Source organism: Aythya fuligula, chromosome 5 (assembly GCF_009819795.1).
Source record: "Aythya fuligula isolate bAytFul2 chromosome 5, bAytFul2.pri, whole genome shotgun sequence".
In the NCBI taxonomy this organism is placed as follows: domain Eukaryota; kingdom Metazoa; phylum Chordata; class Aves; order Anseriformes; family Anatidae; genus Aythya; species Aythya fuligula.
This window is the reverse complement of record NC_045563.1, coordinates 60,047,702-60,073,083: the sequence shown is the minus strand read 5'-3', so window position 1 is coordinate 60,073,083 and position 25,382 is coordinate 60,047,702. Positions and strand designations below refer to the sequence as shown.

Genomic DNA, 25,382 nt, shown 5'->3' with positions numbered 1-25,382 from the left:
AGCTTCCTAGCAGCACATGTCCTGCAGACACTAAATAAATTGGCCTCCAGAGGATGAAGCAGACTAATGGAAGGGGGAGAAGAAGAATGTGAATTTAGAGCATGACAGAATACTTTGTTAACAACAGGGGAAAAAATAAAAGCAGAAGAAGCAGGAGAGAGAGTGTCTCAAAGTTGGAAGTTGTCAGAACTGATAATGGCAAAAATTTCCATAATAGATCCAAAAATAAAAAAATAATATATATATATATAAACAGTTTATTAAAGTTAAAACAACTTTCCATAGACAGTGTTGTCTTGTGCAACACATCCACCAATAGTATTACCGGTTTTATGTCTTATAGCATCTTTTATCTAGTGTGTGATACACCATATTTAAGTGCATAGTTCTGATCATTCTCTGTACACAATATTACTGTCCTTAAGTTATTTTGATCAAAGTCTCTGTGTTCAGTTTCTGCTGCACCTCTGCTTACCCAGGCCTAATAGTATCTAATTGCTTTTGTAGTTATATCTCTGGACCTTTGGATTTCTACCTCCTCCTCTTTCTTGCAGGGAGTAGAGAACCTGGGAAGTCAGCTACCAGGAACAGACAGGAAATTGTAGGTAGAGGAGACAGCAGAATAGATCAGGTATCACTTAGGAGGCAGAATTATGAATAAGAAAGTGCAGACTTTGAGGACAACAGTGTTCCATTTCACTCATGTGAAAATGGAACTAGGTCTGTTTTGATCCATCCTTTCATACAGAATATCTAATGGTTCTGAAGCGCATCTTCTCTTTCTTTTCTGGGCCTTTGCCTGCAAAGAGAGAGAGGAGCCCTGAAACATTAGCTGACGGTGCTTTGGGGAAAAGTGCAATGGAAGGGGAGCTTCAATCAGGTCTGGTGAGGAAGGTAGTAGAAATGAAACTATTCTGTAAATTCACTGTGTCTTTTGTGACTGACTTCTGTTTTGTAAAAGATCTCCAGTTGGAGTAACTGAAAGCACTCCGCAGCTGTTTGGAAATGCATGGAAAACTTCATCAGCATGCACGCTTGTGCACGATAGCTCACAAATGGATCCATGTGATATTCATCTACAGGCAGGTGGGCAGTGATGGTCAAATATTGTTGACAAATGCATTTCTACTTATTACATCTGTGCTGGGCTTCCTTTTTGGATCGGGAAAAGTAACCACCAGTCCTCCCTGCTGAAAAATGGAGTAATATTTATTTATCTGAATCCCCTAACAAATTATGTAGTGCATTGTTTAAGTATGTTCTGCTACTTGCATAAGCACTTCAAATACCCTGTTTATTTCTAGTTTGCAGTTGCAGTGTGCAAAGCTAGGCATTAAAGGTTGGTAGTACATCTAGTACTGGTGATGCTGCTAGTTAGGATGGAGACTCAAAAGTATTACAGTACTCATTTTTCAAAATACTGAGAAAACGGAACACTCCAATTGTATGCTATGGAGGAGAAAAAGTAATAGAACAATATTTATGCTCTGCCAGCCTTTACATTTGGCTGAAAGGGTTTGACTGGGGAAACATGATATAGTGGCTGATGCAATAAAAACCATATCTAGCCATTAAAGACATTCACTAATAATGACAAACTTGGTAGATCATCAGTTATATTCCTCTCAGAATTACTAGCACTTGTCATCTTGGACTGTACAGGCTTCTAGACAAGATACAGGGGTAAAATGATCATTACAGTTTTGACTGTAACTTCAGCTGTGGTAGGAACTCATCATAATTCCTGATAGGAAATCACCCAGTCTTCTGAGTATTTATGCAATGTGCAGTGCTAAGAAACTGCATTCTTAATGGTATGGACACTAGCATAGAAAAAACAGTGGTCAGTATAGGAAGTCAGAAGTTCTGGAAAGGAAATGTTGAGGTCCCAGTTTATTCATTTCCCTTTTGTTTTTGAAGGTGTCTATTTTTATTTTTCTGGGTACGTTAATGTATCATTTTGATTATCCTGACCACTATTGCACAAGCATGAAATGCATTCAGAATTAAAATACTAAGATGAGTGTTGTTTGGAGTTGTTGTAACAAGTGAAAGTGGTTGCAGCCTTAGCCAATGTGAAACAATGGGTAACAATAGATTATTCTTTAAAATGTTGACATACTTGGAGTAGTTACTGGGAATTACTGAAACGAGAAATATCTTTTCTTGTGTGTTTATGAAATACAGTAGTTAGTATCTGGCATCTTGTGCCTAACCCTCATCATTTAGTCAGTTTAAAGATAGTCTGTACCTAGGCACTGTCTGCATATTGTAAGTTGTCCAGATAGCTTAAAATCATTCCAAGAACAAACTCAAATCTATGAGCAGCTAACTTTTTCTGTCCTGTTGTATAGTTGTATTGATATGAAAGGTAGCAATATATATATGGCAATAGTAGATATCTATTAACATGACTAGTTAGATAACTATTAACATAATTACTAACAATTGCATTGCATAGAAAACACTTTCTCTTCCAAGTCTTTTTAAACTCCCCCACTGAAAGTGTTTAATTTGTTATTTGTGTAGCTTCTTATGCAGCGGAGGCTTGTAGCATCCTTACGAAAGAACTTTTTGCTCCATGCTACCCCTATTTGAGTCCCATTCCCTATTTTGAGCAGTGCAGAAGAGACACGTGCAAATGTGGACAGAATTGTTTTTGCTCTGCTCTGGCCCATTATGCTCATCATTGCCAAAGATTTGGAGTTATAATAGATTTCAGAAGAGGTGTCCCAGACTGTGGTGAGTTGCTTTTCATTTGCACTCTTAATAATTATTTTTGGAGACTTCAGAATTAATCCACTTCTCTCATTTCAAAGCTGATTTTAATTCAATGTTATCTTCTGTTTGTCATTCTATCACAGTAAGATAAGATAAGATACTTCTATCACAGTAGGATAAGGCTCTTTTTCTTGTGAAGAAATATGTCTTTGAATGTCTTTTCCTACCCACATTGCTATTATTCACTAGCTGTGTAAATACATTTGTTCTATTTTTTGTAGATGCTAGGTTTTATCTAATTCTTCAAATGAACCCTTGACAGAGATGAAAAACTATATTGGCGTATATAGCAATTCTCTCTGTATTGTTTTCAATTTCCACTCTTTCTGACATTCTCCAAGAGGTTATTTTCTCATTGTCTGTGAAACTAAAATGAGTATAAAGTGCTGAAAATACACGTAGAGAATTGCTGATTTTTAAATGAAGACGAATGGAGGACTACAGCTTGCATGGAGATAGTCAAAGCCGACTTCTGTTATCTGCTTTGTAATGAATAACCAGTAGAGGAGTAGATAATATTATTTTTCAGTTTATATGAACTTTTTTAGTGATGCAAAAGATGTTGATAGGAGATGTACTGCTGTTACGCATTTTTAAAAATTATAAAATTAAGGACCCTATAAAGCAGCCCTTAACTGAACCCCCTGATGTGTTGGTAGGCTTGGATCCAAAAGCAAGGCTGAAAATCTTCTAAAGAACATTTAGCAATTTGACATCTGGTAATTATCATCACATTGTGTAATTATCCATGTTATAATGCTTGATAAAGAGGATGTTGAGAAGTTCATCCAAGCTGGTTTATCTGTTTATATATCTGGGGAAGTAAAACAAAACAAAACGACAACTACAAAAAAAAAAAAAAAGGCTTGCTTGAGTTCATTGTGGCATGAATGGCTGTGTCCATTGTTACTAAATGAATCTGTTTCAAAACTTTTAGTTTTCTTTTGCTTTTTTTAAAAAAGTAAATATTTATAAGAACATATGTAAAAAGTCAAGCTTATAGGGTTTAAAATGTTTTCTTACTAATATTTCAAGCTCTTGAATTTATTTTAAGCAGGGCTTTATAGGATAGATAAGAAAACTTATGATGGTACTGTGCAACAGCTGCAAAGTGCACATGCTTTATTCATTGCTTGTAATGTTCCCTTTAAGATGTGAGTTTTCCAAAGCCCATGCATGAGAACTATGCATTTGCAGAGTCAGAGACAAAAACCTCGAATTGTCCAGTTTCCCCAGTATAAATGTGGATTAACTGCATAGACTTCATTGGACTTGTTATTACTGTGGATTTACATCTGTTTAGTTTACACAGCATGGTGCCAAGATAGCAATTTTAGTGGAATTTAATGTAATTGGGAATGAAAGAGCAGAGATGTTTATCAGAAAACTGTTGGGAGGTACTTGAGTCTCTTGCACAGTAATTTGAGAGCGTTGTTTCATTTGGACAGCTCTTTCATGTGAAGATACAAAGGAGTACAGTACTTGTGTATCTACCTGTGGCAGAACCTGCCAAGCACTGTCTGTGCCAGAGACATGCAGCAGTGATTGTGTTGAAGGCTGTGCTTGTCCCTCTGGAATGTACTTGAATTCCAAGACTGAAAGATGTGTAGAGAGGTAGGTGAAGTTGCAATTCTGATAGTCACAGTCGCTATTTCACACCGCTGTGTTTAATAAATGTGTAACCTGTAGATGCTGTGCATTTGCAAAATTGGCAGGATCTTAGAATTACATAGAACCTTTACATTGATCAAAAATAGTTCTGTTGTAGTACTGAAACTCATCCAATGCCACCAAACCTAATTGTTACATACTACCTCTTTCTGTATGTTAGAAATACAAAGATGCCCATTGATAAGGGGAGGTTCTGCTTTGTTATTAATTGATATGCTATGAGATATATGGCAGTATACATTGGTAGTTATCTAGGTCAATTTATTGCAGCTAAAAAAAATATAAATCAATTTGAATAGCAATTTTTAAGTCAAGGGGAAATTTCTACTTTCAATTTATGAATTGAAACAACACTACAGTTGTTTTTTTTTATTTTTTTTCTTCTACTCCAGAAATGAATGTTCTTGTTATTTTCAAGGAATTGACTATCCCCCTGGAGATAATGTTATCACATCTTTGGGCAAATGGTAAGATAACTGTTTTGGACAGAACTTCTTGAGGACTTTTGTTTTCAGGTTGCTGTGCTTACAGTCCAATACACTGAAGTGCAGAGTAGAAAGAAAACCTACTGCTATTATGTACATCCATGCTAACATGAAGAGACATAGAAAACTCCAGCACTTTCTGAGATTTAATTATGCTAATTAATTATGCTGTGGTGAATATTTGTCTGAGTGCACACTGATCATATGATTGTCCATAAATGGATTTTTTTAAGACATGACTGCCAAAAAAAAAATATCTTTACATTGATTTCAGTGGAGTTACATTGGTATTTGGCAGCTTGTGTTTATAGGCTCATTGAGAAGAAAGTTTTCAAACACAGTGATTTTGTTAGAAACAATTATGATCTTTATTTTTCTTCTAAGTGCCTCTGCTCTGGAACTTCCACTTTAAAAATGTGATTTCCTCTTCTGTTTGTCTATGGTGTAGCCTTTCTGTTCATCTGTTTTCAACCAGTTGTTTTAAAAACATTTTGACTGAGATGCTGACATGCCAACAGTTGTGTTGCCTCCCTGTTGGTCCCTTTGGTACTGCTTTATCTTTTGGCTGAGTTACATCCAAGTCCTTGAGCTAGAACACTTTACCTGCAATTCTTTGTAGTGTGCACACAGTCCTGGATGTAACAACAGAGTGTCTGTAGCACATGCAGAATCTAATTTAGGATTTGTTAGCTGACTAGCAGCAGGTGTACTGGAGGCATCTTCACTATTGGGGGTGGAAAAAAAGAAAGGAAGAATGGTGTTGAAGTTGGTTGGCTCAGGTCCTCTTCTAGTGAAGCATAAGTCCTGAACTGAGGGCACTACTACTGTGTTTTTCCTTGGTAGTTGCTATCAGTCTTGCTACCATTTTGTATAACTGAAAACTAGTTTGGCTGTAATCAGACAGGAGTAGGCCATATTATGTTATTTAGTACTTCCTTGCATACAATATCTTGTCAGAAGGCTTGAGTTTTCTGTAGTTCACTTGTTCTCTTTGCTGTAGCATGTCACGTAGGGAAAACTTGTCTGTTCTCATCTGTGCAATACATTGCAATGTAAAAGATGTTATGTTATTATAAGCTTCATAATGCACTTCCTTTTTCTATTTGTAATTTTCATTACCATAGGATTGTTGGGGTTGTTTTAGTTTCTGATTATGAACAGATGGTTCTAGTTAGTTCTGGTAAGAAAATCACAGTAGCTTGCTACTCTAGATTCCTATCACATTACAGAATCAAGATTAGTTTGGGACAACGTGTGTATAAAAATTAACAAGTGCAATTGAGTTTCCTCTTTGAGAAAAGTCAGCCCAGTTCAGTACAAAAAATCGTTGTAGTCTCAATAGCTTGTGATTGTATTATAGTCAGCACTGGGGTTTTACCTGTGGGTATGTACAACTGTTGTTATTGTCAACATTTTCACATAAGCTAATAGCTTGCTTTCCAGCAGAGTTCTAAGCTGCTGGTAAAGAAAAAATATTGAATGGTTACAACAGTATAATGAATGTTCATTTAAGAGTATATGCCCAGAACAGGGTACCTTGCTTTAACCTATATATATATATATATGTATTTTTTTTTTCTCCATTAGTTGCTGCATTTTCTTTTTAGATTATGATGATCCCATTATGAAAAGGGCTTGGTTTGCTATTATTGCACCAATCTGTTTGGGAGCAGTATAGTGATTTATTTCTGTAGGTATTTTTGTGTCAATCCTAGTATTTTAACTGCTCATAATAACAGTTATACTATGCGACTGTTGCTATTTTTAGGCCTTGTCCTGCATCTTATGTTGCACAGAAAGCAAAAGATTGAAACATAATCAATTATCCTTATGCAATATATACTTTCTTCTTGGTTCTAAGTTTCAGTGAAAACACATAGTCCTTTTTTATTGATTTGTACTGGGTGCTTCATTATTATACAGAAGACAATAATACTTCACATCTTTCTGTCTCTCATTGCATCTTCATGTATTTTTATTGCAGCCATTGCAGGGATGGAGTAATGAATTGTGATAACAACATAATTGGTGAGTGAAGAGGTACAGGGAGAAATTACTTCAGGTCTGCTTAACATGTATCTGTTAACATCTGTGAAACTCTTTATGTGCAGTAGAAGATTGTGCAATATATACAAATGAGTAATTGGCAGCATGAGACCCCTGATTTAGAAGTTATATGTTTACCTTGAAAGCAAGTCTGGTATCAAGCAGCAGCATAAGTGTCTGAAATCCTGTTAAATCTGAGCTTTTTTTTTTTTTTTTTTTTTTTTTTTTCTTGTAATGTATATGAACTTAAATATGGTTTTAGGAACTGACTACTGTCAGTAACTGTTCACAGAAAATTTTCTTTACCTCTACAAAACCTGAAAAAATACCAAAAAAAAAAAAAGAAAGTCATACATAAAAAGAATGTAACAACCGCTTTGTATATTCCTGTTGCATATAATACTAAGCACAACGCAAAAGCAATCATGCAATAAAGTTATCTGTGTAAATAATTTATCTTATACCTGTATTGGATATGAAATTTCAGAATTTCAGGTATGAAGACTAATGTATTTGTCTTTTTTTTTTTTTTTTTTTTTTTTTTTTTTTTTTTTTTTCTGCAGCACACAGCTGCCCAGTTGGACAGATTTATATTAACTGTAGTAATCCACAAGTTGATGCTGAACTCAGCAGAGAGAGAACTTGTGAGAATCAGCTGCTAAACCTCACTTTCTCAGCACACCTTCCATGTGTTTCAGGTTGTGTATGCCCACCAGGGTGAGTATTTTGTGTTGTATGTTAGTGTACAAACATAGATGACTAACTTCAGTACTGGTTGAGTAGTTAATGCTGCTGAAAACATGCCACTTTACTACTCGGAGAATTTGAGGTGTAAAGGAGTGAGCATTATGCTCGTGAAGGCTTACCACAAAAGGTACAGGCTACTGAATGTGTAAGAAATGGTAATCTAAAAGACAGGGGGAGTCAAAGATCTAATACCTCACAATAATAAAAACAACGTACCAGGAAACAACATAGCAGGAATATAGAAAGGGTTTTGAAACTACTTGATTCAAGCCTTGTTTCTTGTATGATTCAAGCCTACAGTGGATTCATATGAATTTACATAATATTTTGTAGAAGTTTCTCTAACTTGGATTTTGAATATTTCACTAAGGGAGACATTTTTCTTCATTCCTAGACATTGTTTGCAGTGTAGTTTCCCTTGGAGGGGTATTTAATCAGTCTCAGGAATTTATGCTGAAAATGTGCAATGGTTTTTTTTGTTTTTTTTTTGAATCAAACACTACTGTTGAGAGATTTTTAGAGATAAAAGTAATAATTACATATTTGTTCTGTTTTGGATGGTATTTAGTCCTATAAGAACATAGTTTCAAGTTTTTGACTATTGTTACTCTAAAGTTAACATTGGTAACTTGAGAGCATCCCGAAAACCAAGAATGGAAGCCAGATTCTCAGTCAAAATGAAATGAAATAGCTCGGGTGACATCTGTGGGCCTACACTCATTTACATGTAAGTTTTTCTATGCTATGCTAAAAGATTGCTATCCAGACTGTTGTATTTCATTTTAACATTCAAAACCATGAAATTTCAAACTGTTCACATGAAGTGGAACCTGTAATTCAGTCCAACTGAAAGTACGGTACCATAGTGAAAATGTGCAGTGCTAAGATTTTGAAATTAAGTTGAGGCAGACATTTACAGTATTTACAGCTTACTGTGACTTCTGCCAATATAAATCTGTGTAGGTGTAGGACCTTATCCTCTGCACTTAGGACAGAACTAGGAAATGGTACCACAAGCTTAGGATCTGGACCAGAAATACCAATTGGTACTGATGAAGTAGAAATGACCAAGTATTTGTTTCTACTCATTTTTCTAGGCAACCAGTTCTTCCTGGTGAAATATAAAACTGAGTTGACACTGTCAACTTTACAAGAGAAAAATAGCCATGGAATTTATTTGATCTTAACATTAGTTCGTGAGCTGAAATCATTTGTTTCATTTCTTTGTTCATGCTTTTGTTCCTTTTCTGAGATCTTGTACCAGTTTAAACCAATTCATTTATCTGTAAGCTAACCTGACTACAGTAGTAGTTGGGTCAGGTTAGCATGTTTTGTTCTTTATTTAATTTAGGTAAACTAATGAAAAACATTGTGCAGAGAAGTGTATATATCACAGTTAAGAAACATTTAAAGGAAACTACACTTTTTTTTTTTTTTTTCAGAAGTGTAGTGAGGTGATTATTGTATCATGGTACCCTGAAAAATACTTAACACATACATCCACAGAAGGAGAAAAGTCCTGTTTTTACTGAATTTGGTGTTAAGATTTCAAGAAGCTAGTGTTTTTATTTTTAGCCTATCTAGTGTCTGGAGTCTGAAATATTCTTTCAAATATTTCAAAATACTTCCAGCAGTACTCATTTGTTGTGCTTAGGGTACATTCTAGTGGAACTTGAATGAAATGGAAATTAAATACAAAATAAGCATATCATAGTGTAAAGTAGCTGTTACCTTTGTGGGTGTCATTCACATGACCCCATTTTAATCTATAGCGGATAGATCAGACACAAGTAATTATACTGTAAGTACTTCAATTTATGGGAGGTAATTCCTACTCTGAGTTACTGTGCTCATGGTGTAAAAATTATGATCATGTAGTTTTCTTCTGCTTTAGAAGCAATTGAGATAGAACATTAAATCTCCTAAAATTACTCTAAATCTCCTGAAATCTCCTGAATTACTCTACTCTGCTTTGCTAACATTTGTAGACCTACACTTCTTTTTTAAATAAGCATTTCATTTGTGTTTTTCTCATTATTTCTCATTTCTCTGTTTAAATAATATATATGTATGTATGTATGTGTGTGTGTGTGTATATATATATATATATTTTATTTTTTTTTTTCCTGCATTCCAGAAATCTATGTAATCTGTTCACAACACAGCTTGTGTAAATTCAGCCTTGGAGTTGCATTCTCTGGTTTTCTGTTTTTGGGTTGCTATGATTCAAATGACTTATCCTATGTCCAGAGAAGGGCAACAAAGCTGGTGAGGGGCCTGGAGAACAAGTCCTACGAGGAGAGGCTGAGGGAGATGGGCTTGTTCAGCCTGGAAAAAAGGAGGCTCAGGGGTGACCTTATCGCTCTCTATAGGTACCTCAAAGGAGGCTGTAGCGAGGTGGGGGTTGGTCTGTTCTCCTGCGTGCCTGGTGACAGGACGAGGGGGATTGGGCTTAAATTGCACCAGGGGTGTTTTAGGCTGGATATTAGGAAGAACTTCTTTACTGAAAGGGTTGTGAGGCATTGGAACAGGCTGCCCAGGGAAGTGGTGGAGTCACCATCCCTGGAGGTCTTTAAGAGACGTTTAGATGTAGAGCTTAGGGATATGGTTTAGTGGGGACTGTTAGTGTTAGGTCAGAGGTTGGACTCGATGATCTTGAGGTCTCTCCCAACCTAGAAATTCTGTGATTCTGTGATTCTTCTGATATGAAGACAAGAGTCTTTAATTGGTCTGCAAAGAGGAAAAAACAGTATTATCATTGCATACTGGCATGTGTATCAAAAAGCATAGCTTAAATGTATGCTGTTTTGTGCCTGTCCTTTTCTATTAGTTTTCCATGTACTTGAGTCAGGCCAACAATGAACTCTGAAACCACCAGCTTTTCATTCATTATTTCTTATAATCTGTTTATAAGCTGTTCTTAGTGTTGCTGAAAACAGTCATTTTCAATGTGAATGAAAAAAGAAACTTAACTGTATTTTCTCCTTTCCCTCCTTGACATTATTTTACCTCAGACAGCAGCAAGAGCTAGATTTGGCTGTTTTATACCTTATAAAGTCTACAGTTTCAAATACTGTACTGTATATGCACTGTATATAGCTTTTCAAACTGATAGTTAAAGGCTAACTGGAATTTTTGGTGGTACTGTTCTAAAGACCATAAAGAGGTAAATGTTTTATGTGGTTACATGTCTTGGGATTTATTAACAATATCATAGCATCAAAGAGGCTGCATATGTAATTGCCTATTTCGTAATTGTAAAAATACATATGTAATGTCATGTTGCATATGTAATTATTTTCCTTCTGAAACACACTTGCCTCACATCTAAAACTCTACAAGGAAATTTGATCTGCTTTTTTTTCTTTTTCCTCTCTCCCTACTCAGTTTTCCATACAAAGCAGGGGTATTATCTTTCAGGTACACCTCCCACATAGCATGTGGTGAACACAACTTTGGGGAAGCTATATTTATTTTTTACAATACTATTTTGAATTCTTTTTGGACATGTACTTTTGTTTCATGGTCTCATCTTGTGCTTAAAATAAAGCAAATTGTAAATATCTATCAGGATTCTGAAGTGTACAGTTCTCTCTTGCCATCTTCACTGCTTATGTTTTGTAGACCTTTTTCCACCTTTTGTTAATGTAAATAAAACTTACTATTAAAAATCAGTAACAGATGACTGATCAGTTGCATGTAGAAGGGAGGAATCCACCCTATCTGGTGGATATATCTACTCTCTATAGATACATTTGCTCTCTATAGGTACATTAAAGGAGGCTGTAGTGAGGTGGGGATTGGTCTATTCTCCCACGTGCCTGGCAACAGGACGAGGGGGAATGGGCTAAAGTTGTGCCAGGGGAGGTTTAGGTTGGATATTTGGAAGAACTTATTTACCAAAAGGGTTGTTAGGCATTGGAACAGGCTGCCCAGGGAAGTGGTGGAGTCACCATCCCTGGAAGTCTTTAAAAGAAGTTTAGATGTAGTGCTTATTGATATGGTTTATTGGAGGACTGGTTAGTGTTAGGTCAGAGGTTGGACTAGGTGATCTTGAGGCCTCTTCCAACCTAGATGATTCTGTGATTCTGTGATAATGTTTGTGTACATGCAGTCTTTCTGTATGTTTGCTCTGAGTAGATTATAAATTTGGTGTTCTTCCATTTTAATACATGATTATCTGTGTCTGTTTCACTGCTTGTTTCAATAGTGGTCTGTGAAACTCTGGCAAAAAGCTGGGGTGTAGAAAGCAAGACCTGAGTACAACAAAAAATAATTTTTCTTCTAGCCTGTCTTCATTCTCCCTACCAAGCAGCTGTTCCTAGAAGATGGATGGGAATAGAAATTTAAGAAAGGTGATGAAACCCTACATCAGTTTCTAAGCTACTTGTGTGGCCCAGCAGTAGTGGTAAAGGATACATGTAATTCTTGGGTCTGCAGGAATCAACCAATCTCAATACTGTAATGCTGAGAATCCCTGGTATAGATTTGCTGATGTTCCCTGTGAATTGGCCCAGGAGCCACAAAGAAATAAAAAAAGGACTGAAAACCTAAGACAGGTTTTGTTGCATGTTAAGGATTGCCTTGTAACACTTCTGATTTTTTTTAAATTGGTCAGAGATTGAATATGACAATATTACAGGTTTATCTGTCTCATGGTTCATGATAACAAACCTGCAGGCTATACTAGATATAATGAAAGAAAGACAAGTCATGGAAGAAGAGATTCTATATCTTTTAGAAAGCCATTTTACCCACATCTTAGAGGGCACTTCTGATTAACTATAGGAGTCTGTTTTATTATTATTATTATTTGTATATAAAAATATTAGAAATTACAGAACTTGTAACATGGAGTAATATGAATGGCTTTGCCTCATCACAGAGCAGTGGATTTGTCAAGATATTTTAAACATTAAACAATATTGGTTCAGTCTAGTTAGGCTGCACACCTTGAATTTAACCAGTGATGTCTGATAGCTATGGTATTCTATTTTTATTTTTATTTTTATTTTTTCCCGAGGGATTTATTTTAAGTACACCATGTTCTAATAGCACTATAGGGTTAAAACTGATTACACGTCTTTAAAAAACGAAGAAAAAAATAGCAAGAGCTGGTATTCACAGATTTTTAATTTTTTTTTTTTTTTTTTTTTTTTGTAAAGGGAATTTTCTTCCTTCCCTGTGAGAGTTTTTTTTTTTTTTTTTTTTTTTTTTTTTTTTTAGCATATAAATGGGCATCTTAAATGCATCCTTTTAAATCTCCCTACCAGAAGGAGAAAACTGGACATTAGAGCTACACCTGCTGAATGTTTTTGTTATCCATTCATTGTCAGGCATCTCATTATATAAAAGCCACGAGAAGCAAAAGTCATCTTTTTGAAGACAGATATTTTTATTTGGACTGATTCAACTAAGTTGTTTAATAATATACATTACTGTTTATTTCTGAGGGTTATCTATCTATATTTCCATGAACTGAAATACTTAACATTTTTTTTCCATTAATATTATTCACTGAATCACTTTTGCTGTGGAGATGGGGAGACCCTCCGCTACACATTTTGGTTGGAGAGCTGCCAGGCAGAGAAGGACCTGGGAGTGATGGTGGATAGTCAGCTAAATATGAGCCAGCAGTGTGCTCAGGTGGCCAAGAAGGCCAACAGCATCCTGGCTTGCATAAGAAGCTGTGTGACCAGCAGGACTAGGGAGGTGATCGTCCCCCTGTACTCGGCTCTGGTGAGGCCACACCTCGAGTACTGTGTTCAGTTTTGGGCCCCTCGCTACAAGAAGGACATCGAGGTGCTTGAGCGGGTGCAGAGAAGGGCGACGAAGCTGGTGAGGGGCCTGGAGAACAAGTCCTACGAGGAGCGGCTGAGGGAGCTGGGCTTGTTCAGCCTGGAGAAAAGGAGGCTCAGGGGTGACCTTATCACTCTTTACAGATACCTTAAAGGAGGCTGTAGTGAGGTGGGGGTTGGTCTGTTCTCCCACGTGCCTGGTGACAGGACGAGGGGGAATGGGTTTAAGTTGCGCCAGGGGAGTTTTAGGTTGGATGTTAGGAAGAACTTCTTTACTGAAAGGGTTGTGAGGCATTGGAACAGGCTGCCCAGGGAAGTGGTGGAGTCACCATCCCTGGAAGTCTTCAAAAGACGTTTAGATGTAGAGCTTAGGGATATGGTTTAGTGGGGACTGTTAGTGTTAGGTCAGAGGTTGGACTCGATGATCTTGAGGTCTCTTCCAACCTAGAAATTCTGTGATTCTGTGATATTCTGAGGGTTTTGTCAATGGCTAGCAATGCACACAGCACCAAATGCAGAGTAATTATTTTTACTACTTCTGTTACTACTCCATGGTTTTACAATACAATTAATCTGAACAGAGGAGTCTCTGCTAACTTTTCAGTGTTTTGAAACTTCTATGAAATCTTGGTCTGGATTAATTTCACTTTCTTTTAACTTTAATCTATAACCGTACTTCACCCATCAAGTCACAGAAGGTGAAGGCAAGTACTGGGAGAATGGAGAACTTCTCCCACAGGGGGCAGATCAGGTTTAAGAACATCTGTGCAATCGGAAGGTCCATGGGACCTGATGAGACCCCTGAGGGTCCTCAGGCAACTGGAGGATGAAGTTGCTAAGCCACTGTCCATCATCTTTGATAAGTTTTGTCAATCCAGTGAAGTTTCCACTGACTACAAAAGGGGGCACAAGCCCCGTTTTTAGAAAGGGAAAAGGGGAAGACCCAAGGAACTATAGGCCAGTCAGCCTCTCCTCTGTGCCTGGCAAGATGGAGCAGGTCCCCCTGGAAACTATGCAAAGGGACATGGAAAACAAAGAAGTGACTGGTGACAGCCAACATGGCTTTACTAAGGGCAAATTGTGCTGGACGTATTTGGTGGCTTTCTATGCTGGGGTTACAGAAGTAATGGATAAGGGAAGAGCAACTGATACCATCTACCTGGACTTGTGAAAAGCATTTGATAACATCCCAAACATTCTTGTCTGTTTATCAGGGAGTGCAGTGATGGGACAAGGGATAATGGCTTTAAACAAAAAGAGGGTAGGTTTACATTAGATATAAGGAAGAAATTCTTCACTCAGAGGGTGATGAGGCACTGGCATAGGTTGCACATAGAAGCTGTGGATGCCCCGTGCCTGGCAGTGTTTAAGGCCAGGCTGGATGGGGCTTTGGACAGCCTGGTCTGGTGGGTGGTATCCCTTCCCATGGCAGGGCTTTGGAACTAGATGGTCTTTAATGTCGCTTCCAACCCAAACCTCTGTATGATTCTCTTCCTGCTCATGGTTAATTAGCTGTTACTTTCTTGTTTTAGTGATAATCTCATTCCATTTCTTCCTTTTTAAAAATCATTTATTTTTTTTCCAATGTCATTAATGTTAGAGAATTAGAAATTAATTCTTAAGTGGCTGCCAGTAGCAATAGGGTTATTAGTAGGTACAGCTATGGTCACTTCTTAACTTCTCATACCTTGGCAACCTCTAGTGCTGGAGTCTATGTTCATCAAGAGTCTCATCAGACCGTGCATAAAAAGAAAGCAACATCATTGTAAAAGAACCTGGAGCCTGATTTGGCGCTCATAATTTTATGCGTGAAAGGCACACTTATATCCTATTTTTGAAATAATGTGCTCTATGTTTAGGTGTATGTATATTTATTTTAATGAACTATGTATTTATTTTGAATCTCAAAATAAGACATCAGTATTTTTACTCCTCCTTTATATGGTTTAAGCATTCTACAAATGTGTGAGCTGTGTTTTAAGCAGGATATGTGTGGAGAGGTGTTTTTTTCCATACTTAAAAAAAAAGAAAAAAAAAAAGAAACAAAACCCTGAGTTCTCCTTTCACCAAGTTTACAATCATGGATTTCTACAGACATTGTTTTGGTGCCAAATTATATATATATATATATATATAAATATAGTTATAATATATAATAATTATATATATTTATATATATGTATTCTCTCCCCCTACAACCCCCCCACACCAAATTCCAATCACACCAGTGTTGGCACACTGAGTTATAGTCATTCACACATCACAGACCCAAGTTTTAAACTTGGGCTATTTTAATGTAATGAGAATTAATAGGTCTGTTTCTTTTTCCGTCAGTTGTTGCTCCCATGAAACTAAGCTATGAGAAGATAGTAAACTGAAAGCTTTAATGTCCTGTAACTGTAATGAAATTTGTAATTGAGGAAGGGATATTGTGACATATTGTTTTTCCTCCAAAAATGTCAGAATTGTCACTGTATTTCTGAGCTCGTATACTGTATCAAATAACATGTAAAGAGCTTAAACACATTCTTGAAAGGTTTTCTTCTAAAAGAAAATTCATTTTCTTATTTGCAGAAAGAAAACAGTGAATTTTACATCATCTTATAAACATCTGTAGAAAAAACAATGTAACAATGAGGGAAGAATGCAATTAAGGTTCAAATACAAACTGAACTAGGTAGTAAGAAAACTTGTATTAGTAGAAATTATTGCATGACCTATGTTTTGCTTGAGGGATTTTTCAGAGTAGACACAGACAACTGGGTGAGCCAAATATTCAGAAGCCTCTAGAAAGAGCTGAAGGGGAGGGGGGGGAGGTTCTGCAAAAGAGGTTGCAAAATACAGAAGTCTAGATGAATCTTGGTCATTCTCTCTCATGTTCTTGTTCTCACCTACCTTCTGTCTTTAAGCTGTCACTCCTGTTTCTTTTAATTTCTTTTTATGCCCCCCTCTGCTTAGCACCAGTATTGCTGCTGGTGAAGCTGCATGCAAGGGTCCTACCAGCACAGGATGAAACTGCAGAAGTGCAGGTATCTGACCATCTTAGCTGAAGCACCAAAATGAGTTGGGTAACTCAGAAAGGTACAGCAAGGGTATGATAAAAATGCTTAAGCATTCTGTGAAATGTCTGGTGCTTGGTGAATTTACTCAATATTTCTTTATTTAAAAATAAAATATGAGAATTGGTACACTTTAAGTACCCCCCCCCCCCCCCCCAAACAATTAAGAAAACACTCAACATCTGCTTTTGTTGTTGTTTGTTTATCCAGTTTTCTTGTTAGGGAAGTCGTGTGGGGGTGGCTTTCTGGTATTAGAAATGTCCTGCTGCTTATTTCATTCTTTTTACCCTCTATAGTATTACTGACCTTTGTAGGATGATTTGTGGAACCCTCTGAGAGCAGATTTGTTGATGGGGCAAAAGTGCTCATGGCTGCATAAATCAGTTGGCAGTATGCTATTGCCCAAGGGTGTAAAGAACTGTGTGATGCACAACCTGTTAAAAACTGTTCTGGCAGGGGCTGTTGAAGAGTTACTTTGTTATTGTTATTATTATTATTATTATTTATTTATTTAAAATTCTGGCCCAAATCTGTGGGCTTTGCAGAAGCAAAGAGATTTTTGTTCATCGCCATGAGACATGTTGCTTCTAATGATGCTTTTACTGAGAGTATTTAAATATTTGTGTGTATGTGGATGAGCAAAACTACAGACAATACTGAAATAGTAATGAAACTGAATATTGGTTAAGGACGGTGCAATAGGATAGTTGTCCTTGTATCTTTGCAGTTCACTGCAAGTTGGACAGTAAAGTGTGTTAAGAAAAATGTCTGATACTTCAAAGTAGAACAATGTGAGGCCTGCCATTTAATTGTGGTGAATTCTTAGATCATTGAAATCTATCCACTTGCTTGGCTTCACAAGAGAGAAGGCTGTTATCACCTGTTTTAACCACCCAGAAGAAGATACTGTATTTAATGTTTCCTTGTCAGTGTGATGCTCTTTGTATCTGAATGTGCTCTCTTCAGTTCTGACCTTCAAACCAGTGGGAATTTCAGTCTCCCAGTTGATTGTCTTCAAGTGGCACAGTAGTTGAAATAAACATGGATTACAAGAAACACTTACATTTCTAGGAGGATAAGTTTTTAAGTTTAATGTAGTTTTATTTTCTTGATGATGTTTGTTCCTATTAAGAAGAGCTATGGAGTTTTAAGTTTCCATCAGATATAAATAAAACACTGAAGAAGCATCTAAATCATAGTTCACAAAGCAGGAATTCATTAATATGAGTAAATAAAAAGTTCTGTGTTGAATGCAAATTTAGATCTTTCCTTTTGCATACCATGGAAATGAAACAGTGTCATCGCTCTGGTTGTCAAAGATCTGCCTTGCACCTCTGATCTGTTGTCCGTGGTGGAGTGTCTTGCCCAAACTGCAGTGCTAAGTGTCAGAGAGGTCTAATTTGTTTTCTTCAGAAAACTGTAGGAACGCAGGGGACTTTGCATAGAGTTTATATTATTCCTGAGAGGTACTGTAATTCCAAATGAATTTGGCTTGAAAAAGAAAAAAAGATTATCAATCTAATAGCAACGCTTATGAGATTTTTTTTTTTTTTTTTTTTTCCTAATAGAAATACATTTCAAAACATGCCATTTAAATACAAGGATAATTTTAGATTGTATGTCACCTTTAAGAAATCCTTTTACTATGTAATTAACATGGTACATAGCAACTTTCTGCAGCTTTTAATGTTGTATCAAACAGGATTCTTTGCAGGAACAGATACAGAACACAAAATAAGTTGGAGCTACAGAAGTTGAAGTCACTGCTGTAAACTTTTAAGAGTTCACATTCGCAAAAGTCACAGTTTACGTTTGGCAGATAAATTTGTCATCAAAGGTGTTCTGTCAGTTATTGCACCTGATCCTGATACCTGCTTGCCTAACAAATAGCATTAAAATATTTTAGAGAAATGAATCAAGCTTTGGAAGAAATACAACTGTGTTTTTAGGCTCAGTGGGAAAAAAAAAGAAAAAAAAAAAAGCTTTTTAAATAAAAACATTCAGTATTTCTTGCATATTTCCTAAGATTTATTTGTAGAATCTGTATGAGATCTGTGAATTATCAAATTCTGATATTTCAATTTCACTGGGTATCATTAAAAGCAAAAAATATTTTACTTTAAAATTTAGACTAGTCGCTTTATGTTGTCTTGCTGGACAAAAATTCCTCTATTCTTTCTCTGCTAATGGAATGGTTTTCCACATTTTTTTTTCTTTTAATTTCAGCTTTTATCTGGTACCTGAGGAGATGTAATTACGAACACAGGTGTATAGCTTGAACTGCATTTTCTTTTTTTGTCTTGAATTGCAAATAGCTATGCATATGGTTCTCTGTGTTATCATGAAAATTTCCTTTGAAGTCTGTGGGAATGTTTGTGTTAATAAAACTAAGTATATTCATGATTTCTTGCTTGAAGGTAAGCTGCTGTTCATACAGTAATATGTACTTAATTCATTTCATGCATCTGGGATAACTCTTTTGATAGTTATTAGATTATTCACGAAGCAAGAGGTTGCCAATGGATATAGGAAAACTATGCAGCAAATGGAAGCTCTCTAATTCTAGTAAGGAATAAGAAACATGCATTTAATTAATTAATATGCATTTAATTAACACAGATTCTTAGAATAAATAACTTCGTGATTTTTGTTGGGCTTGTACCACTAGAGCAAAGCCTGTGATGACTCTTCCATCTCTTGGAAACTCTGCTTCAGTTAGAACCATAGCAGCATGGAATAATTTGAGTTGGAAGGAACCTTTAAAGTTCATCTAGTTCCAAGGCCCCTGCCATGGGCAGGGACACCTATCCAACCTGTCCTTGAACCCTTAATAGACTAAGTTAAAAGAAATCTGGAAAAGCTTGGAGGAGATCTGGAAAAACTTAGTTAGATTGCTGGTTGAAGGGTTGGATGTCCCAAGTGCTAGTAGTTACTAAAGATACAATATGCAGATACCTGTGAAAGAAAATTACCAAATTACACGTATACAAATATTAATAAAATTGTGCCTTTTCAATATCAGATTTTAAATGGCTTATTTCTCAATTATTATTGTAAAGTTTAGGAAAATACTTCTGCATGTAGATACCAGGTTTACTTCTATTGAATGTATATCTTTTTTTTGTTATTATTATTAGTCTTGTTAAGCATGGGGATGTGTGCTTGGAAGCAGATGAATGTCCATGTTCATGGAAAGGAAAGGAATATTTTCCAGGTGACAAAGTGATTTCTTCGTGTCATACATGGTAAGTGCAGATCTAGTTGTGTTTATTTCATTTTAGTTTTTTAGCTCTGACTTGATTATTGCTCTATTTTTTACCTTCATGTTTTGTAATCATTTCATACTAGATTCTCATAAATGATCCACCCTAATTTTGTATTTCTGCTCATTCAAAGAACTATTAAAATGACTTTTTTTAGGGTTTGTTGTTTGAGGAAACTTTTACATTAAAAAAAAACAAAACAAAACAATATGTTATTTGAGGATGGAAAGTTGGAAAAAAAAAAACGGCAATTTTCAATTTGGAAAAAGCGTGATTTAGAAAAATCACTGTTTTGATTGTCATTCTGTCAAGATAGTCAAAATGAATATTCCTTGGCCAATGTTCCTAGAGTACAGGAAAAATCCTTCAAATATTACACCCAAGTGACATTTGTTAAATCAAAACTTCCTTCTTCTGCATTTTAATATTTATCATACAATCTAAGCAGTCTGAGAGCCCAAAACATAAGCGTGTGGACTGCTACAATGATGAGTTCAGGACAGTATTGAGCAATTCCATTTTCTGAGCATAGTAACATATATTGTTTGGCTTTGTGTGTGGGTAAGATAACTGATGAATGAATTGGCATTAAAAGGAAGTGTTCCACTAGACTTTGGTTGATAGGACCACTCAGTGATATGCAGAGACCTGATCCTTTCACTGTCCAGTGTCATAAATAGAGCTCATTCTCTGTAGCTATGTTACTCCGCAGTATCCTTGAGTGCTCTCAGTAGAACATGGTACAACATTTCAATAAGCTTCACTAAAGCTAAGATGTGAAAACATTCCACATCTGCATAATCCTGATACAAACTTGTTTCCTGATGGAGCCACCTGTTTTCTTTGTCTACTGTTGAATGCTTCAACTTGGCACTAAGTGTTTGTTTAGATCCTCAGAAAAATCAGCTATACTGTCAAGTATCAAGATCATGTAGTAGTGCTGTAGCCTTCAGCTTATCAGCAGAGCAGTTTCTTCCTTTTGTTCCCTTCTTCTAGCTTACCAGGAACATTTAACTGGTCTCACCTGGTAAACTATTGTGCCTGGCCTGTGCAGCTCACTATAGCCTCGCACAGTGAAGGCTTGTCCAGTCAGTGCTAGACACTGCCTTGTCTGGATATCGTTGCCCCCTCCAGCCTTGTGCTGACTGCCTACCTCTGCCTCTCGTCAGGTCCTCAGTATCTGCTCTAGAAGATATTTGTAGTCCTTTGGTCGACTGGTGAAGCGACTTACAAGCCATCTCCACTGGGCAGGCAGGTAAAGCGACCCGGGTTATTCACCCCCTTATTTCCAAAGGCCTCTCCAATTGGACCTGGTGTGTGATTGCTTGCATCAAAAAGAACTATTATATTCCATTCAATCTGTGTGAGACTTCACCAAAGGCAGCAGCAGTGCAGGTGAAAAGACTGGATATTAAGCCTTCTGTATTTTTTTCTGAGGCCAGGCCCATTAATTCTGTATAATCCTTATGGCTTTTCAAGTCTTCCACATCCAAGAAGCAAAGACAAGTGAAGTGATAATGACTTTTTGGCAGTCATTTGTCCACTGACACGGAGTCTGCAACCAGCTCTGCTTTCTACAGAAGTGACACATTTGATGCAAAGTGCAAAGGTCTTTGAGACTGCTGTGTATGCATGCTTGAGTATATTTGATATGTCAAAGGAAAAGTGCATTTTTGCTTGTGCAAAGCATGAGAACACTCAGCAAGACCGTTTAAACAGTCATAACAATTACAATGACAATAATGCTATTTAATGCATGGAAATAGTGTTAATTATCATTCATATCTCATTTAGTATGGGCAACATAACTATTAATCTGACCTGTCCAACAGTAAAATGACAAATTAAGTGATTTCTTATATTGAAAAAGTACTAATGGAATCCCAGGGACTTTTGAATCTATCACAGGAGTATGGCTGAACTGCAGTTCTGTGTTTCCCAGTTTTTGAGGTGGATTAATTTGGTTTTCAGTGCAACAGCCAGAACATATACTGGCTAGATTAAACAGTTTATCAAGTTTGAGAACATCTAAGGAACCTGAACGTGCATAAGTCCATGGGACCTGATGAGGTATATTCAAGGGTCCTGAGGGAATTGGAGGATGAATTTGCTAAGCTACTAAACATCATACTTGAGAAGTTCTGTCAGTCCAGTGAAGTTCCCACTGACTACAAAAGGGGACATAAAAATCCCATTTTTAGGAAGTCAAAAAAGGAAAACCCAGGAAACTACAGGCCAGTCAGTTTGACCTCTGTGCCTGGCAAGATCATGGAACAGATCCTCCTGGAAACTATGCTAAGGGACATGGAAAACAAAGAAGTGATTGGTGACAGACAACATGACTTTACTAAGGGCAAATTGTGCTGGACATTTTTGTTGGCTTTCTATGATATGGGGCTACAGCACTGGTGTGTAAGGGAAAAACAACTGATGTCATCTATGTGGACTTGTGCAAAGCTTTTGCTGTTTTCCCATATGACATCCTTGTCTCTAAATTGGAGAGACATTGGGATTGGATGGGTGGACCACTCGGTGGATAAAGAATAGGCTGGATGGTTGCACTCCAAGAGTTGCAATGACTTGATGTGTTCTGGCAATGTGTTCTTGCAGCCCAGGATGCCAACCGTACATACCCTGGGCTGCATTGAAAGAATTGTGGCGAGCAGGCCAAGGAAGGTGATCATCACCCTCTGCTTGTCTCTTGTGAGACCTCATGTTGAGTACTGCGTTCAGCTCTGGGGCTCTCAAATTGATAAAGACATGGAGCTGTTGGAGTGAGTCTAGAGGAAAGCCAACAGGGTGATCAGAGGGCTGGAGCACCTCTCCTGTGAAAATGGGCTGACAGCGTTCAGCCTGGAGAATAGAAGGCTCTGGGGAGACCTTATAAAAGAGGGTATGCTTAGATTAGATATAAGGAAGAATTTTTTTCATTCAGAGAGTGGTGAGGCACTGTTGCAGGCAGCGCAGAGGAGCTGTGGATGCCCCATCCCTGGAGGTGTTTAAGACCAGGTTGGATGGGGCTTTCAGAAACCTGGCTCAGTGGAAGATGGGGTTAGAATTATAAATGACCTTGAAGGTCACTTCCAACCTGTCATTCTGTGATTCTGAGATTAAACAGAAATGGTTGTGGTACCAACTGAACATACCAGAGTAGCATTTTGGTGCTGTGTTGTGCCAGGTGAGATAGATGTTGCAGGTAGCTGTGCTTGTTTAGTCTCTATAGGTTGCTCAATTCCATGTTCTTAAACAAATACTTCTTAAAAATACATATTAAAAAAGGATAGTCAAAGTCTGAAAGCAGCTAGTAGTTCTACTTTTCCAAATGGGACTCTCTAGGTTCTGATAATGAAATGTTAGTTTACTTAATATGCAAAAAGACTGGAGCAGAGGACATGGAAGACCTAGTATATTCTTAAGCCCTTCCTTAGGACTGTAAATATATTAGGTTTCCTGAAAGAGAATACTTGCAAAGGAGTTTCCTACTCTTCGCATGTTAAGAAACGTTTCTTCTCCAGAGTATGACTGAAACCGAATGTTTCACAGAGAGCATGAGAAGCCGCAGTTACTCTTTCCATCCATGTGTACTTTCCTTCGTTTGCCTTTCTCTCTCCATCAGCTTGGGTGCCTGCCTTAGGCAGTGCTTTAAGATGATTGGAGTTGGCTGGGTGAGTCCCACTGCACTCTACTTGTGCTTTGTTATGGCAAACACTTTTAACATGTAGTACTTTTAACTGATTTTAACCAAATACTTCATGTAGGTATATAGATACATGAAACATAAGCTTGCTTCTAAGTGGAGTGTTGGAAAACATGGAAAATTACTTAAGCTGGTACAAGTTATGTGGTAAAGGAGCAGAAGGAAGCATGGTGCTGCAGGGAACTGGATGCATTTATTTGCTTGATTGCTGGAGTCCTTATACAAACAATGGTGTTCTAAACCTGTCAGATCTCATAGCAATATGAGTAGAAAATAAAAAGTTATACTGATACGAAACTTAAAATTTTATTGGTGCTTTAGTATGAGATGTCAAACATCAGTGATTTATCAAATATTTCCATAAGTCAGGTTCATATGTTAGTTGTAAAATATGAAACATTCATTTAATCAGGTAATTCATCGTTTAATACTTTGAAAATAAACTTAGGTATGTGCTGAAATTATATCATATTCTCCATTTAGTTAAACCTATATTTATAACATACATCTTGTTATAGCTGTGATAAAGTTACCTGGGCCCCAACTTTGCTGCCTTTATCAGGGGACTTTTTTTTTGTGTACAAGTGATTTTTAAAAAATAACATTTAAAAAAATTACTTGTGGAAACTGGAAATGAAATTTTATCCATTATTTGTAAATATGACATTTCTGGAAATGTTAACTCGGATGCCAATGGGTTGATGCACAGGAATACACAGTATTCAGTGCTGCAAAGCCTTGCTGTTAGGTAGTTACAAAGCAAACGTAATTCAGAAAGGTCCTAAAAGTCACTTTCTGTATGTGTGGTGAAAGCATATTAATGCTTAAAGTAGCCATAAGCAGAACCTGACTGAACTATTCTTAGGCTAAGGTTTGGTTGTGACAATACCAATGTATCAGGAAAACAAAACAAAACAAACAAAACAACAGCAACAAAAAACAGTTCTTTCAAGGAACCTAACAGAATAGCAGTATTGTTGTTTTTTTTTTTTTTCTTCCTTCTTTACTTATGCAAAATTCCCATTCAATCATAGAGTGAATAAGCATGGTAGTAGTAGGATACATTGCTTGTTGGATTTAAGAATCAGCTAGTATAGAAACAAATGTACTGTGAGAACCTGACAGAGATAGCTTTATCCTTGTAGCCCGTTGCTGATATGAGTAACTGAGGAATAAGTTGTGTTACCTTGGGTGGCATTTTCTTTTCTTGTTACAACAGAAGAAATGCCCTTTCAATGTGTGTATGTTCTGGAACCTATGAAGTCCAACAGGAAGGAACACAGGCTATGTGTGTTCAATACGTGATAAATAAAAATTAGGGAACTGATTTATTTATGCTGCTTCTAGTTAAAGTTTCATAATGGTTCAGTCCATAGTCCTCATACTTACATGTCCTTAGTAGTTCTGCTGCTTAATGCAGTAGGTATAATCATTTGTCAGTGGTTATGGCTGATATTACCACTGTTGGTCATACATTTTGCAGCATTTGCCAGCATGGATCATTCCAATGCACCTTCCATCCTTGCCCTTCCATGTGTACTGCATATGGTGATCGACATTACAGAACATTTGATGGACTTACATTTGACTTTGTTGGAGCTTGTAAGGCTTATCTAGTAAAGGTGAGACTTTTTTTTTTTTTTTTTTTAAGCCTATGTAAAACTGGATTAAAAAACTACCTGTTAAAAACTACCCTTGTACTTGTGTCCTGTTTGTACATTATATTGAGTACTACATGTATTTAAGCTTTGGTGTTACTTAGACTTTAAGTCATACATCACATAATAATGTACAGAGGTTTCTACTAATTTCAACTATGTAACAATATATATCAT

The 25,382-nt window shown here is 36.8% G+C and overlaps 1 protein-coding gene across 1 annotated transcript in view; it reads left to right on the top strand.

Moving 5' to 3' along the window:
• The window catches only part of OTOG (otogelin), a 106,747-nt gene that overhangs the window by 28,293 nt on the left and 53,072 nt on the right, over nt 1–25,382 (top strand). Inside the window, exons 16-23 of the mRNA XM_032188562.1 lie at nt 962–1,086; nt 2,530–2,742; nt 4,230–4,395; nt 4,845–4,919; nt 6,922–6,965; nt 7,547–7,700; nt 19,725–19,832; nt 25,031–25,169. Of these exons, the coding sequence (XP_032044453.1) occupies nt 962–1,086; nt 2,530–2,742; nt 4,230–4,395; nt 4,845–4,919; nt 6,922–6,965; nt 7,547–7,700; nt 19,725–19,832; nt 25,031–25,169 (1,024 nt within the window). The remainder of the gene's footprint in view (nt 1–961; nt 1,087–2,529; nt 2,743–4,229; nt 4,396–4,844; nt 4,920–6,921; nt 6,966–7,546; nt 7,701–19,724; nt 19,833–25,030; nt 25,170–25,382) is intronic.